Source organism: Haliaeetus leucocephalus, unplaced genomic scaffold (genome assembly GCF_000737465.1).
Source record: "Haliaeetus leucocephalus isolate CR32 unplaced genomic scaffold, Haliaeetus_leucocephalus-4.0 Scaffold656, whole genome shotgun sequence".
Lineage (NCBI taxonomy): Eukaryota > Metazoa > Chordata > Aves > Accipitriformes > Accipitridae > Haliaeetus > Haliaeetus leucocephalus.
Genome location: NW_010973092.1, coordinates 4,116,377 through 4,131,006, shown reverse-complemented (window position 1 = coordinate 4,131,006; position 14,630 = coordinate 4,116,377). Strand labels below are relative to the sequence as shown.

General features: G+C 46.9%; 1 protein-coding gene across 1 annotated transcript; it reads left to right on the top strand.

The window, feature by feature from the left end:
• Nucleotides 1-3,746: 3,746 nt before the first annotated feature.
• Nucleotides 3,747-11,816, top strand: CXCL14 (chemokine (C-X-C motif) ligand 14). The gene is made up of 4 exons (XM_010578872.1): nucleotides 3,747-3,843; nucleotides 4,702-4,807; nucleotides 9,261-9,371; nucleotides 11,569-11,816. Exons 1-4 carry the CDS (start codon nucleotides 3,780-3,782, stop codon nucleotides 11,582-11,584), a joined length of 297 nt encoding a protein of 98 aa, XP_010577174.1. The 5' UTR covers nucleotides 3,747-3,779; the 3' UTR covers nucleotides 11,585-11,816.
• The last annotated feature ends 2,814 nt before the right edge of the window (nucleotides 11,817-14,630 follow it).

Genomic DNA, 14,630 nt, shown 5'->3' with positions numbered 1-14,630 from the left:
TGCAGGGATTATGTCATGTCACTTCAAATGTTTAATCTTCTCCTTGACAGGCTGATTGGGATATTCTTATACATTAAACTCAGATGAGCCATTCACATCAGTTTGCCTCAATAGCAATAAGTACCTTCAGTTTCACAGCCATTTTACAAAGATTTCTCACAATGACTGGCATCTTCATCTTCCTTGTATGAAACGCTATGACATTTTGAAGGACAGTTAATCCAAATAGCACCTCACCCTGCACTCGAAATAACCAGCATAACCAAAACCAGCAATACTGAAATATTTCTAATAATGGTAACAGTTGTAATAGTATATCTTCTGGTCCCTGGGATGCAGAGAAATATCTAAGGGACTCTCTCCGTGTGGTAGCTTAGGATGTCATGTGCACCCACAGCAGGAGGAAAAGCCTCACCTGAGGAACAGGTCAGGGCATGGACCCCGTCCAAATCTTGTTTCGGCATAAAGACACAAATATCCTCGCCCTGGCAGACCCAGCGGCTCGTCTGGAGCCCTCCCCATTTTCACACCGACACTATTTATTTTGGGGGCAAGCTGCTCTGTTCCAATAGCTCCTCCTTCAAAGGGCAGCATGCATGTGAGGTTTGTCTCCATATCTTAAAACACAAATGTTTTGCTCCAGCTCAACTACGTGTTGTGCTCAGCTTGGAACATTTCTGCTTCCCGGTGGCCAAAAATGGTGAAGATTTTGCTTCAAATGGTAATCCCATTGCTAAAACTCTTCTTTCTTATTTTAGGGGGAGACAACCACCCATCCCCACCCTCCATGCTGCAAACCACCCTCCTGGGGCTGGCAAATCACCACTGGTCCCACCAGGTCTTACCCTCAGCCCTCACCCTTAATTTGCCAGGGCACCTTATGCTGGGGCAGAGACCTGAAAAAGAATAGTTAATGAGATGAAATGACAGACCTTTCACCAGCAACAATGCCGCTCTAATTAGCCGGACAAAGTGGCGATACGCTGTGTGCACAGGTATGGTTTTGCTCCCCTGGGGACTGGCACGGCTCTCTGAGCACGTCCCTTCTGCAGAGCTGAGGACAACAGCTAGACCTCGATGACTACGCCTGCTCTAAAACGCTCCTTTTGTTGGGGGGGGGCAAAACCCAAACCCTGATTAATTACTATGCGATCGGGCGGCTTTGTGAGGGCTGCAATGGATGCTTCGACCCACGCTCGCCCTGCACAGCCCTCCCCAGCCGCGTGAAACACCGGCTGCTTGCCGAAACACGTTTGCTGAGGCTTAGCAGATCTGCTGGAGATACTGCAGGAGCACGAAGCACCAGCGTATGCTGAGCAGCTTGGCATATGCTTGCACAAAGAAAATAGATCTGGATTACCAGGGTTTCTTTGGGGGCAGACTGCGATGAATTCCATCTATGTTTCCTTTCCCTCAAATCCTTTGCTAAAACTTCTTCCTCTTCTGTGATAGTCATTTTGAGATAGAGCAGGTGTCAGAGCCAGCTGTACACGGCCACCAAAATCTGTCACACCAGGCAAGAGACACCTTTGAGCTCTCAGAAATAATTACTATCAAAGCCAACGCTTGGCATAAAGACACCGAACTGCTCAGGCTCATAGTGAGCAGTTACCGTATTTACACACACACCTCAAATACATCCATTTCTACATGTAAATTGGAACTAAAGCAGCACTTTTCTTATTCAATAGCTAATAAGCTTGGCTCTTTCAACACGAGCACAAGACATACAAGGAGAAGGGATTTGCTTTTGGAAAGCTTGAGAATTTCCTTCAATTTTCTGGGGGAAGTTCAAATTGCTGTCAGCTAAAGCTGCACCCAAATTTTTATTAGCAGAGGGGGAGGGAAAGTGGCTTTCCCTTCCCACAGTTACCCCAGAACTGTTCCTGCATACAGTGGAGAGGAGGCTGCAAGCAGGGAATTACCCCAAGCCGCAGCAGGGCAGGATTACAGCCCTGGGTGGGATATGGATCAGTTTAAATCAGCTCTCCCTGGTGCCCAGCAAGCATCCTCACCACCCAGCCGATAGTGATCTGAAACGAGCCTGTTGTACTCTCCTGCAGTTTTTTTTCTTCCTCATATAAGGAATTGGATAACAACAATTGAGTTCAAAGGTTTGAACTGAGACCTGCCATATCTCAAGTGCCCGTTTTTATCACCAGGCTGCGGAACAAACTTTAGTTAGTCCTTTAGCATTTAGTCCTGTTAGCATTTAATAACACACACCCCAAAACATCCCTAGCAGGGTTGCACCAAGAGCCTCAGGAGCTGGTTCAGAGCCGTGCAGCGCAAATGCCCAAAGCATAACAAAAACTATCACACCATCCCCCCTGCTCCTTTACACCGACAGCAGCCACACAAGCCTGCCCGGGAACGGATCCTTCACCCCAAAATCTCCCTGCCACGTCAGCCAGGCCGCCCACCCCTGCTCCCCCATCCCATGCAGGGCAGCGGAATCAGGCTGTTCCCGGCGTGTCGGCACGTCTCGCATGAAACCCAGGGCCAGGAACAAGGCAGCTGCCTGCTCTGCCTGTGCGCAACGTGCAGGCTGTGTGTGGTAGGGCTGTACTCACAGCCTGCCAACACCCGGGCCGGGAACGCGGTGGGGATGGCCGCTGCCAATGGGAGCCGGCAGGAATGAAGCCATGTGGGAAACTTAAAATGCAAACGGAGCCGGGAGCGCATGGCGTGTCCTTCCCAAACGCTGCCTGAACTGGCAGGGTGGCTGGCTTGGGTCGGTTGGAGTGCGCAAGTGGGGAGCGTGGGCAGCGGTGCACTGGGAGAAGGGGCTGAGATGAACCGGGGATCAGCAGAGGCGTTTATCTGCGATGGGTTTTGAATAGAGTACTAGGAAGATTAGAGACCCAACGCTGATCTTCACCCATTTCAGTTACACAGGCAAAAATCTGGAATCTGGATTTTAAAGATGCTATTTTAGCTGTTGCCGAAATCAGAAACAGACCCTGCAAGGGAGAGGGAACACGTATTTACATCCATGAAGTTCCTGTGTGTTGCTACCCTGTTCTTCATGGAGCAAAACGTTGTTGGAGTGCTCATAAAAGCAACCGAAAATTGATCTTATTTCCTGAAACATTCCACATGCTAAACCTACCTAACAATGCTCCGAGGAATATTTCTCTCCCCCACCCCCCCCGTTTAATTCACTAAGCTTTCCTTTTGATTCAGAAACCTGTTAAAGCTAGAAAAATCGGTATTAAAGTCAACAGCCAACACCCCTTCCCAGGTGAGACTTCCCCAAATCTTATTTCCAAGATGCACGGGAATTTCCACGGAGCGCTCACGGGGGTGGGGGGGTGGGTTATCTTCCACCTAGCAGCCCCATTTATACAAATATATCCCCCCATACACCCCCAGCAAACCTCCTCCCGATGAGAAATACCCCAGCCGGGCAGAACCAGCCGCCCCACCGCCTGCGCTCCCAGCCCGGGGGATGCTCGGGGCGGAGTGTCCCCATGTCCCCCCCCTTCTCCTTGTCCTCCCCTCCCCGGGGCCGGTCCCTTCCCTCCCCGCCGGGGCTGAGGAAGCCGTGGAGTTGCTTTGCATATTAATGAGCCGGGAGCAAGGGCAGCGGGAGGTGTTTTAAAAGAGGACAAGGGGAGGAAAGCGGCGGAGAGAGCAGGCAAGAGAGGCAGGGCAGGGAGCTGCTCTCTGCTCTCCTCTCCCTGGTGACATCCAGCCCCGGGGAAGAAGGAGACGAAGCCGAAGCGAACAAATATATTCAAATCCTCAGCGTCTCTTTAGGTACCTGCCGCCTCAGCATGAAGCTCCTGACAGCAGCTTTGCTCCTGCTGTTCATCGCCATGTGCTTAGCCAGCGCAGAAGGTAAGTGGGTTTATTCTGCTTATTCCCACGTAAACCTCTGCTTTTCCAGCGATTTGTGTTTGCCTCTTGCTAGCCCCGAGGTGGGTTTAGCTGTCCCCTGCATGCTGGGAAAAGGGATGTGTTGTATCTGTGGGGTAGGATAGCTGCAAGTTTTTTTTAAAGGTGGAAGTAAAGGTAAAATACACACGACAAAGTTGCGTCTTCATTGCAAGGCATCACGGTGGGGGATTCTCCCTTATTCAGGAATACAGCTCAAATATCTCCTTTCAAAATTGAGGGTGGTTTTCACAGGGAAAATAGAGCAGAGCTGGGTTTGATGTGGTAGCACAAATTCTGCCCAGTGTGGCAGTGTGTGTTTTCTGCCGTGCACAGAAACGATGGTTAAAAACCCCTCTCCGCTTTTGTCTGGCTGCGAATGCACCACAGCATCCATGCGAGGAGAAACGACTGAAAGTCCCACAAAGTCCAGGAGAGAAGCAAGTGAATGAGAAAGTAGCCGAGATGTGCATTTGCTTGCTCAGTTTAAAGCAAGTTCTGACTCTTCCATTTCCTTTTGTTAAATACCATTACATTTAATCACAGCAGGTGCACTTTAAAAAAAAAAAATCTCACATTTACTAATCCTCAGAACTTATATAGTGCTCCAAAACATATTTCCTAGAGAGTCCCTACCTTTTCCTGGGATATAGCAAAGAAAATACTACTCTTTTTAAGCTCAAAGCATTGCAAAATTCAGCTTTTCCCACCGAGGCTTGAAAGACCAAAGCAAAGTTTGTGTGCGCATATAGGCTGGCAGGGAAGGGACGCTTGGTATGCAGGAGGCTTTGCAGGCACATGAGAAAATGCTTTCTCTTGTAGGCGTAAAGTGCAAATGTTCAAGAAAAGGTCCAAAAATAAGATTCTCTAACGTACGGAAGCTGGAAATAAAACCGAGGTACCCATTTTGCGTGGAAGAGATGATTATGTAAGTTTTCCTTCATTTATTGCTTTCTGTTTCCCTATCAGCTGAATTGCTTTACCTTATACTGCAAGTTCCTTCTTTGTTCTTTGTTTTCCTCATGCCCTGGCATGCTAATTCCTGGGAATAGTCATTTGCTGTATCAGATGCAATAAAATGTGCAATTCTGACCGAAACCCCAGCTATCATTTTGACACAATTTTTTTTGTTCAAAGAAATATTTCCAGAACAGGTAGTGATAACAGGATAATCATTCAAGTGAAGACAGGGACAAATCCTACTCCAAGCCGCCTGATGTAAAATCCAGAACTATTTACTCAAGTTGTTCTGGGCATGCAGAATAAGAACACGAGCAGTGTTTGGTCCGTGGTGGTTTTTGCAAGGAAGAGTTATCCCAACCCAAATCAGATTTTCTCCCTGCATTGTACCAGAGCCATCCCCTTGCATTCAGTGGGATTACCTAGCATGTAAGAAAATGCTTTCCTCCTAGTCTCACTGCAAGCCGTGACCAATGCTGCCCTGAAATCTCAAAGTGATGTAGCGACTTACTGAACTGAGGCAGGTATGGGGATTTTTGATATCTCTGATGACTGGCTCAAAAGGAGGGGTTTTTTTAGATTTTAAATACGGGGGGGTTGTGGGCTTTTTTTACCATCCTGTTTTAGAGATCTTAAGATTCCCCCAACAAAGCACCGTCCAACCAGCACATGGAGCTGGATAAGGAACAGAGGGACAGATTAACCAAGACGACTGCACCAAGCCCCTCTGCCTCCGGAGAGGGGGGAAAAAGGGTCCCAAGAGCAGCCGCACCCCCAGAACGCCCAGGACTGATCTACTCCGCTGTCTGTGCTCCCGCACCGAACATATACCATTCGCTTAATCTTAGAAACGTGCTTTAACAGCAGGATCGGAGTCCTGTCCTGCCAGGCTGTGTACCACCTCCAGCACTCTGTAATGCCCACGGGGCCAAATCCTGCTCATCTGACTGGCACAAACAAGGAGGTACCGTGGGAGCCTGATCCTGCCCGTGCAGAAGTGGCTTGCCAGACTCTGCGGAGGGCGTATGGAGGAGGAATGGAGAGCCAAGCTTCCTTAGGCTTCCTCCAGATTTACACCAACATCACTGTGAGCAATGCTCAGCTCGGGGAACATCAGACCCACCTCTTTGAAGCCCAGATCAGCTGATGGTGACCTGAACAGAAAAATGCTTGCAGAGCATCACTGCCTGAATCGGTTCCTTGCGGCTTTACTTTGTTTGCTTTGACCTTTCAATAGCAAAATAATGGTGTAGTGGAGCACTAACTCTTCGCATCCCGCTCCAGGCATTTGCCTGAAAGCAGCTGGTGGCCGGGCGGTATAAAATAAATCTCATTAATGCAACATTTGACTTCTAATCAGGAAGTCGGGAAAGCTGGAACAGCATGCATGAGCGGTTGCTTTCCCAGCTGGATAGCTATGCAGATGCCGAGCAATGCTATTCAAGCCCGGAGGGTCGCCCTGGGTTTGCAGCGGCTGCAGGGACAAAGCTGTCCCATCACTCTCCCATCACTGCTGCTGCCTTTCCAGCTACCCTAATGCAGTCTGAAGTCAGCATTGAAAGCAAAGTGAAATTAATATTCTGAGAACCAATTGATCCGGGAGTCTCTGGACAAGGCACAGAAGAGCTAAATTCCTGCAACTGAGTTTTTGTTGCTGCAGTGATCATCTAAAACGAGCCGTCGAAGCTGGTTCCCCTCCTGCCGTCCTCAAAAGCTCTCGTATCTTCTCATGTAGCAAAAACATGATATAAATGATGTTTGGCCGAGAAGAAGTAGGTATGGGGGTGCAGTTTAGGAAGGAATTTGTCTTTGGCCATAACCCCCCCAGCAGAACTGTGGTACAGGGTAAGAGACAGCTAAACCAAGTCCTCAGTCTAGTCAAAACCTACCATGATTCATGATACATTTAGCAGTAATTGTGTGTGTATCTGTCTCCCGGAACGAGGAAAAGCAACACAAAATAGGAGGGAGGTTTAACTATTTCTGCCTGAAAGGATCCAACCCCTCTCCACATATTGCCCCGTCCCAAAGAGGAGCGATGTGTCGGGGAAGGGCAGCTGATGGGAAACAGGCACCGCTGGGAGCCTTTCTCAAGGGACGGCCAAGGCAGACGGCAGTCCCTGCACTTAGGATGAAAGGACCAGAGCCAGGACCCTTGCGGCCCTGGGAACAAGGTGTTTGAAGGCAGAGGTGCAGCCCCACCATCCCTGCAGATGAGATGCCTGGGGGCAGAAGGCACTGGGGGTCACCAACTGGCCTGGGGTGCTCATCACAGCCCTGGAGGCACGGACTTACTGGGGAGGATTTTGGCACAGGGGCACTCAGACACCATGGGTGAAGTCTCCAGCCACCAAGCCCTGTGCACCTAAGGGACAGCTCAGCACACACCCCTGGAGTGAGCTCATGTCCCAAATCCCACTGGAGGTGTAAGTTCTGGTGCTTCAGTCCCTTCTCCATCCCTCTCAACCTCTTCTTGCAGTCCATCCAGACAACTCCTCGCTCAGGGTATCACCTCCCACAGCACCTCTTCTTAGGCACAGCCCCTTACATCTGCCAGACCAACATCCCCAAGAGCAGGGCCAGGTCAGCTCAGGGTGCCCAAAAATGCTCCCCCCCCCCCAACCCTGCACCCACAGCATCAGGAACTGTGCGGGAACCACGGAGGACCCTGGGGCTGCCTTGGGAACCTCTCCTCTGCTGTCCAGCCTCCAGCATCAACGTAGAAAACCTACGTGTGATGTCGAAGCAACACATCTCAGCCTGAGAAGAAAGCCAGTTCACCTGAGAAGCAAACCACACATCTCCTCCTCCTCAGACTGCAGGCTCTAGTAAATACAGAATTGTCTTTGCTTCTGGTGCAAATGCAGGGCTCACTGCTTTTCAGAGGTGCTCCTGCTCTTCTCCTGCTGCGATTCAGCTTGTCCATCACTTTCTGGAAATACCTTCTATGGTCTGTCAGAAGAAAAATCCAAGCCAAGGTCTGACATCAGCCAGCACAGACAGCACAGCCGAGAAGGTGGATGGAGAAACATTCACTGACCTCAAATCCCTTAAAACTTGCATGCCTTGGGCCTTTGGCAAACATTTGGTTTCACTCCCAGTTCAAATCTACAGAAAAACTCCCCTTCTCACATACGTACTGACCACCGGACGGGCTGGCTGAGGACACCCTTAGAACAGACATAGTCCATAGATTTTAGCAGTGAGCCTTCCGTTTCTGATGCCTGCAGCCAGAGAGGCTCTCTGAGGTCTTCCACCACTTTCCCACACATTCAGGAAAGGGCCACATCCTCCCAGAAAATAACCTGAAAATTACACTTTATCTTTTTGTGATTTTAGCTTACACCTGATGAAGGTAGAGCAGAAAGGGGAGCAGGGAAGAAGGTTAATTGAATGGAAAGAACTATTTGAACACAGAGATATTTATGATTTTCTGCCATTGTTTTACTCACGTTTCTAGCACTGTTTAAATAATTTCATTATAATATTTTAGTTAAACCAAAAACTGTGTTTCCCTGTTATGGATGGTATTTCCAGAAAATGAACAATTCCAATATAAATTGTGGGGTTGGTTGGTTTTTTGGTTTTGTTTTTTTTTTTTTTTAAATTGCACAATTAATAACAATACCCAAAAACTGCTTGATTTTGAGCTCTGAGAAGAGATAGCAGTCTTGATGTTTCTGGAAAGCCATCCTCTTGGGAAACAGCTCCAGGTCTCTCTTGTCACCTCAGCTGTGGCAGACCAACCGGTGATGGCTTCACTAAGCCCTCCGGGAAGAAACCTAAAACAACGGGAAGACTTTTGCCATGTTTTGCCTCCCAGCACACTTTAACCTGACAATAAGGGGACACCAAGCCACCACTGCTGGCAAGGAGAGCAGGATCAGCCTGTGATCAGAGGAGGCTGAAGCCCCCAGGATTGCATGCTGGGGCTCAGAGCTAGTCTGTCAGGCACACAGGTACTCTGCCATGTGCAAGTATTTAAAATCTTGTGGACTGAAAGAAAAAAAAAAGGAAAAAAATAATCAATGAAGCAGGCCTGATCTTTTCTCCTGGATGCAGTATTGTTGAGTGTAAGGGAGGCATCTCCTCATGCAAAGACCTTGTGGTTGCCTGAATAGGCCCTAATTAAATCAGATATTAAGCTAAAAAGACAATATCTAACAGACAGGCAGAGCAAACCCACTGATTAAAAACAGCAGGTAAGTCTTCATCTGATACAACCTAGTATAATGGTGGACAATATTGCACCGCACTGATTGATAACAGCTGAAGATCTGCCATAAAACACAAAGCATGAAAACCCTTCCGCTGCCTGCCTGGGCGAGAGCCCCCTGACCGATTTTGGCATTTACCTGGAGTGGGAGCAGAGGACGGGTATTTCCCACGACTCCTGTAACCTGTGCTCGCTTGCCTTGCAGCGTGACTCTGTGGACACGGGTGAGAGGGGAGCAGCAGCACTGCTTAAACCCCAAACGCCAAAACACAGTGAGACTGCTGAAGTGGTACAGAGTATGGAAAGAGAAAGGCAGGTAAGTATGGATTTGCTCGATGGACAAGGGGGAAAAATCTTGGTGGCAAGTCAGGCAATCGGCAGCATTCAGACATAGAGAGGCCAGGAAAATACACACGCTGCAAATGCTCTATCTAGCACGGAGGATGTATTTCATTACCAAAATTATGGTTATAAATGGATGTTCTTGATGTTATTTCTTTCCTGCCACATGCAGTCCTCACTTCTATTTTAGGATTACACTGTTCTGACTATAAATAGTAATTATTTTCTGTTAAACTATTCATCAGCTGCTCTTCTCAGTTATTTACATACACTCACCTCCCTTCTATGGGTAAAAAGCCAAGATGAAAAGCTAAATTACTTCCACATGGTCACAAGAAAAGCAGTCAGCAGAGCTGGGAAAAGAATGCCCTGTCACACCACCTTAAAATCATCAATATCTGATGACGCAGATATTTGCCAGTTTTAACTAGTGTATCATTCCCAGTAAAACAGTAACTTGCTGGCGAGATGCCCCATCACCTTCTCCCTTGCAAAGAGGTTTGGGTTTTATGGGTGGGGGTTTTTGTTTGGGTTTGGTTTTGGGGTTTTTTTTGCAAGCCATCCATCATAGATAGAAGAGAGCAAGAGAGAAACATGAATTCCTGATGGTTAGTGATGTCCTGTCTGGAATTAAGGGGAGCTGCCCAGCTCCTACCACCTCGACAGCCATGGCCAAGAAAGAGCCTCTGCAGGCAGCACGGTCCCACCAAACCCTGATCGTCCTCAACTAATGGGGAATTTGCTCCCCAAAAATTGAGCTCAAATGAGGCCAAAGAGCAGCAAGCCCAAACTCTCAGCAGGTCCAAGGGTGCCGGCGAGCTCCGGTGGAGCCACACGGTGCCCAATGGCACAGGCGATGCCACGGCACCGCGAGCGACGGTGGGTGCCGAGCCCCCCGGCCGGCTCCCCTGACTCCCTGCCAGCTCCCTGCGGCTCCTCTGTAAACAGAGCACGTGGGGAAGCCCTGGCTCTTGCATAACCACATATTTACACTTTTCCCCAATTTTTTTTTAATAAGGCTGTCATTAAGACGATGAAGGATGCTTAACCCCAGGCTTGTGCCTTCAGGAAACATGCAGGGTTCCCCCAAGCAGACCGTGAGGAGGGATGCCCCACGCAAGGCTGTGAGGACCAGGGTCCACGTGCTGCAGACAACGGTGCTGCTCGTAGTCTCCTCCACAGCCCAAAATAAGGGTCAGCTCAAGGTTTTCCCACAGTCCAGCCAGGGGAGGGAGACTGTCGCTGCTGCCAGGGAGAGGAGGAAGGATGGCGAGATCAGCATCCCCACAGCTTCGGCTGTCGGCCTGGGGCGTGCAGAAGGGATGCAATGAAACCTTTGGTGTTTTACCTTGCTTCGCCTTGCCCGGCACTGGCATTGCCCCACTGCGGTGTGCCACCCCTGCATCGCACCCAGCAGGTCTCCGACGCTGCTAACTGGGCAAGCAGGGCAGCCAAGCTGAACTGCAGCTGAAGCAGCATCAAGTGAATATTTCAGATGTAAAAAGCCTAATTTAAACCAAGTCCTCATAATAAAGATTTCAATGCCAGTTCTACCAAGTCCACTGCACTTCTCCCCAGGAAAAGCCAGGACTATGCAGTACAAACACTAATCCCTTCCATAAAACAGTATTGCCCCTAGTATTCCCCATGCCATGGAAGACCACCTTCACCCAAAGAGCCTGCACAACAAGGATTTTTCAGCAGATAAGCCTGTCAAGTGGCCTTCTCAGGACATAAGCTAGAAAAAAACCTATAGTCTAACATTATTCCAAACATAACAGATATTGTGAATTTATTACCTACATACAGCTCATTATATACTTCAATATTTGTATACGAGGTGGGGATTTTTCAGCAGTTAAAGTGTATTAGCATATGTGGATTTCTTCATCTTAATGTATCCTGATAATCGTGGTAGAGCGTGTTACTCCCCACATGCCTGCAAGATGCGGCAGTGTCAAAATCCAACCCTCCTCCCAGGTGTTTTATGGACAACAATCCAGTGACCCCTGAATTCAATAACTTACTTTCCAATTTACTTAAGCAAATGCTAAAAATGTGGCTTGGGGTGGAGGGGTGTTGTTCGTGGGGTTTTTATTATTTTATTATTTGGAAGGGAGTTGTTCCATTCATAGTTTAAACACCTTGCTCTTGGCTTTCCTTCTGTTTAGGGTTTACGAAGAATAAGAGGAAGCGGTGTAAGGAATGGAGCAGACTCCCTTGGCTGGTGTAGGACCAGGCTCTGCAGAAGATTGTTTCTCTCTCACAGACATAAGACACAAATTCTATATTATTATAAAGCACTTTTTACCAAGGGTCAGTTTTTACATTTTATAGCCACGTGCAAAAGGCTTCCAGATTTCACAAGCATCTGTTGCACTTCAGATTTCATACCCATCTGCTCTGTACTGAGATTGGGAAAACTCATGCTTTTCATTTTAAGGAGGTTGGGTTGGGGGTTGGTTTTTTTTTATTGTTATTCATTCATACTTCACTATGATTGCAATCGAGCTTTATAAGCTCATTAGACAAACAGTCATGTTTGTAAAGGTGTTATATAGCCGTGTCCCTCATCCCTTTCGCAGTGGGAAAGCTTCAGTGCTGTGGTTGTTTGTCATGTTTGCAGCCTCCACCTTAGTCAGGCAAAGCAGGGACCAAAGAGGAGTTGGCTGGGGAAGATGCCACCCAAGTGTCGTGGCTGTAACTGCAGAAGTGAGGTCCCTCAGCACATCGTCAGAGGAGTATGAACATCACTTGTGTACCTCTTTGATGGACTTGAGGTCTTGCTGCAAGGTGAAGCGTACCATATCTCCCTCTTAATGTTTCATGCATTAGAAAGCATTTCTAGGTCATTTTTATTACTAAGAAAATGTTTGGGTTTGTTTTTTGGTTTGGTTTGTTTTGGGTTTTGTTTTTTTCCACCTGAAGTTCTTACATAAAGTTTATGGCTTCAGTACTGAGACATTTTAAGCTTCAAGACTATTGTGTATGATTTCCTAGATTTGTAGCAACAACAAAAAAAGCCTTTAAAAGGCACCTTTTTATGAAAAATATGATAGGGCAAACATATAAATACCTATATATGTTTTAGTCACAATACAACATATTCATTATTTTGAATGTAATACTTCAATGTTAAGCAGTGCATTCCTCTTTTTAAAGTAACAAAACTACCTTTTCATTTGTAAATATACTATAGGAAGTCTCCCTATATTATCTTTCTGTATAATGTACTGTACTGCTAAATTATCATATGCTATTTAAATGTTTGAAATATTTAGAAGGTTGCATGCAGATTTCATATTTCTTTCTAAGACAAATGAAAAAAGTAATAAAAAATATATTTAAAAAAGCTGACAATTGCTCTTAAATTTCCTTAAGCCATCAGGGATCTCTGGACGCTTCTAATAACTTCTTTTGGTGGATGAATTGGTTTGAAGAAAAACACTGAATCAGAGAGCTGATTTATAGATATGGCATCTTGATGACACTGGAATCAGAAAACATTATTCCAGTCCAATTCACTTCCCCTTCTCATTTTAGGATTTAGACTTTACCCAAACACTAAGGAATCCTGTTACATAAAGGAGGGCTATGCCACATGCCTATAGCCACTAGTCTAGTGTTATATTAAATAAATGTGAAGCAACCACTCTGGATCCTTATAAAAACAAGTAAGATGCAGCGATTTAGACAAGATCTCACATTAGGGAAGGTTGTACAATGAAAGTCCGGCAACAAAAACCTGTGAGCCACCCCCTCCTCTCTCTGTGCAGTTTCTGCCCTCATCCAAAGGGAGGGATTTTGCACCCAACAAGGCTCCTACACCGCTCCCCAGCTAAACAAGGAAAGCAACAGATAGGAAGGGTAAAGCCAGCAAGAGTTTAAATGCATTAAAAGCTCCTGCTTTCCCTGAACAGCACCGCTCTCCTTCCCTGCTCTCCCAGCACAGGGCTGCTGCCGACATCGGTGTGACTCCTGTGACACTGATTTTATACTGTATAATCAAGGCAACACCTGATCTCAGCTCAAGGGTTGCCTCCAGTTCAGACAGAAAAAAATAAATATATTTACATATAGGCACACACACACTATATATACATATTTACTGTGATAATACTTTGGCAAAGCTGAAGGAAAAAGAACTGTTTGATTTCAAAGTATTTTCCTATTCTGCACAAGGATGGAGCTACGAGCTTCAGATGCCTATTATTAAAAAGCTTGAAAAAGAGTGTTTAAGAAATTAAACCTCTGGGGATATAGACCACAAAGCTCTGCCTCAGGCTGAGCTTCTGAACCCGATCTCTGGGCAAACCCAGACCTGTAGGCTAGCCAAGCTGTCCCTCTCCTTTCTTGAGGCACATTTTAACAAAACCAGTAGTTTTTCCTTGAGGAGACTCGATTTCAACACACCAACAGACTTCAGGAAAAAGTTTATGCTTATTTAGTGACTACTGGACAATACATTTCCTGGAAAAGTATTGATATGGTTGCACAAGAGGTGGTTAATGCTCCGTTGGGAACGCTATGCACAGCTCCAGTTGCCCAAACGCAGTACTTGGTGACTCACACCTCGCAGGGTTGTACAAATGACTCTTAGTTCTGGGGTCATCTGCCAGACCAAAACCACCAGCAAAAACTGGGCACAGAAGAAACCAATTGTAATTTTTTTTTTCCACTTGCTGGAATGGGAGACTAAAGAAAAAGAACTGTTTGGTTCAATATATGTATTCCCTTTAACCTGAAATCTGTGCTTCAAACAAAACAATTCTTGGAAACAGGAACTGAAACCATGAAGAGAAAAAACTGTGACTCTGAGCTGGTTTTCCCAAGCCTGTTAAACTGCATCTCCAGGCAGGTTTGTTAAGCTCCCGAAACCAGGAGGAGCATCCCTTGCCATCCCTGATACTGCAGTTGTAAAGGGAAATACTGTGTCAGAAGGAAACTGCCACACACAAAATATCAACCACTTTCCTTCAGACTAACACAGCTTTGCTAAAACATTTAAATATATATATATATACACGAGGGTACCTCCTCCACCTAGATTTGGCAGCAGCCTTAAGGTTTGTTTTTGTTTTCCCCAGCAGACTGCAGGTTGTGAAGCCATAGGAGACCATTCAGTCCCACCTCCCTGATATCCAGACCACACATTTGTGCTTGGAGATTGAAAGATTAAGCTGCTGAAGCACGGCCTGAGCACACACCAGCCAGCCCCAACTGCTCACCAGTT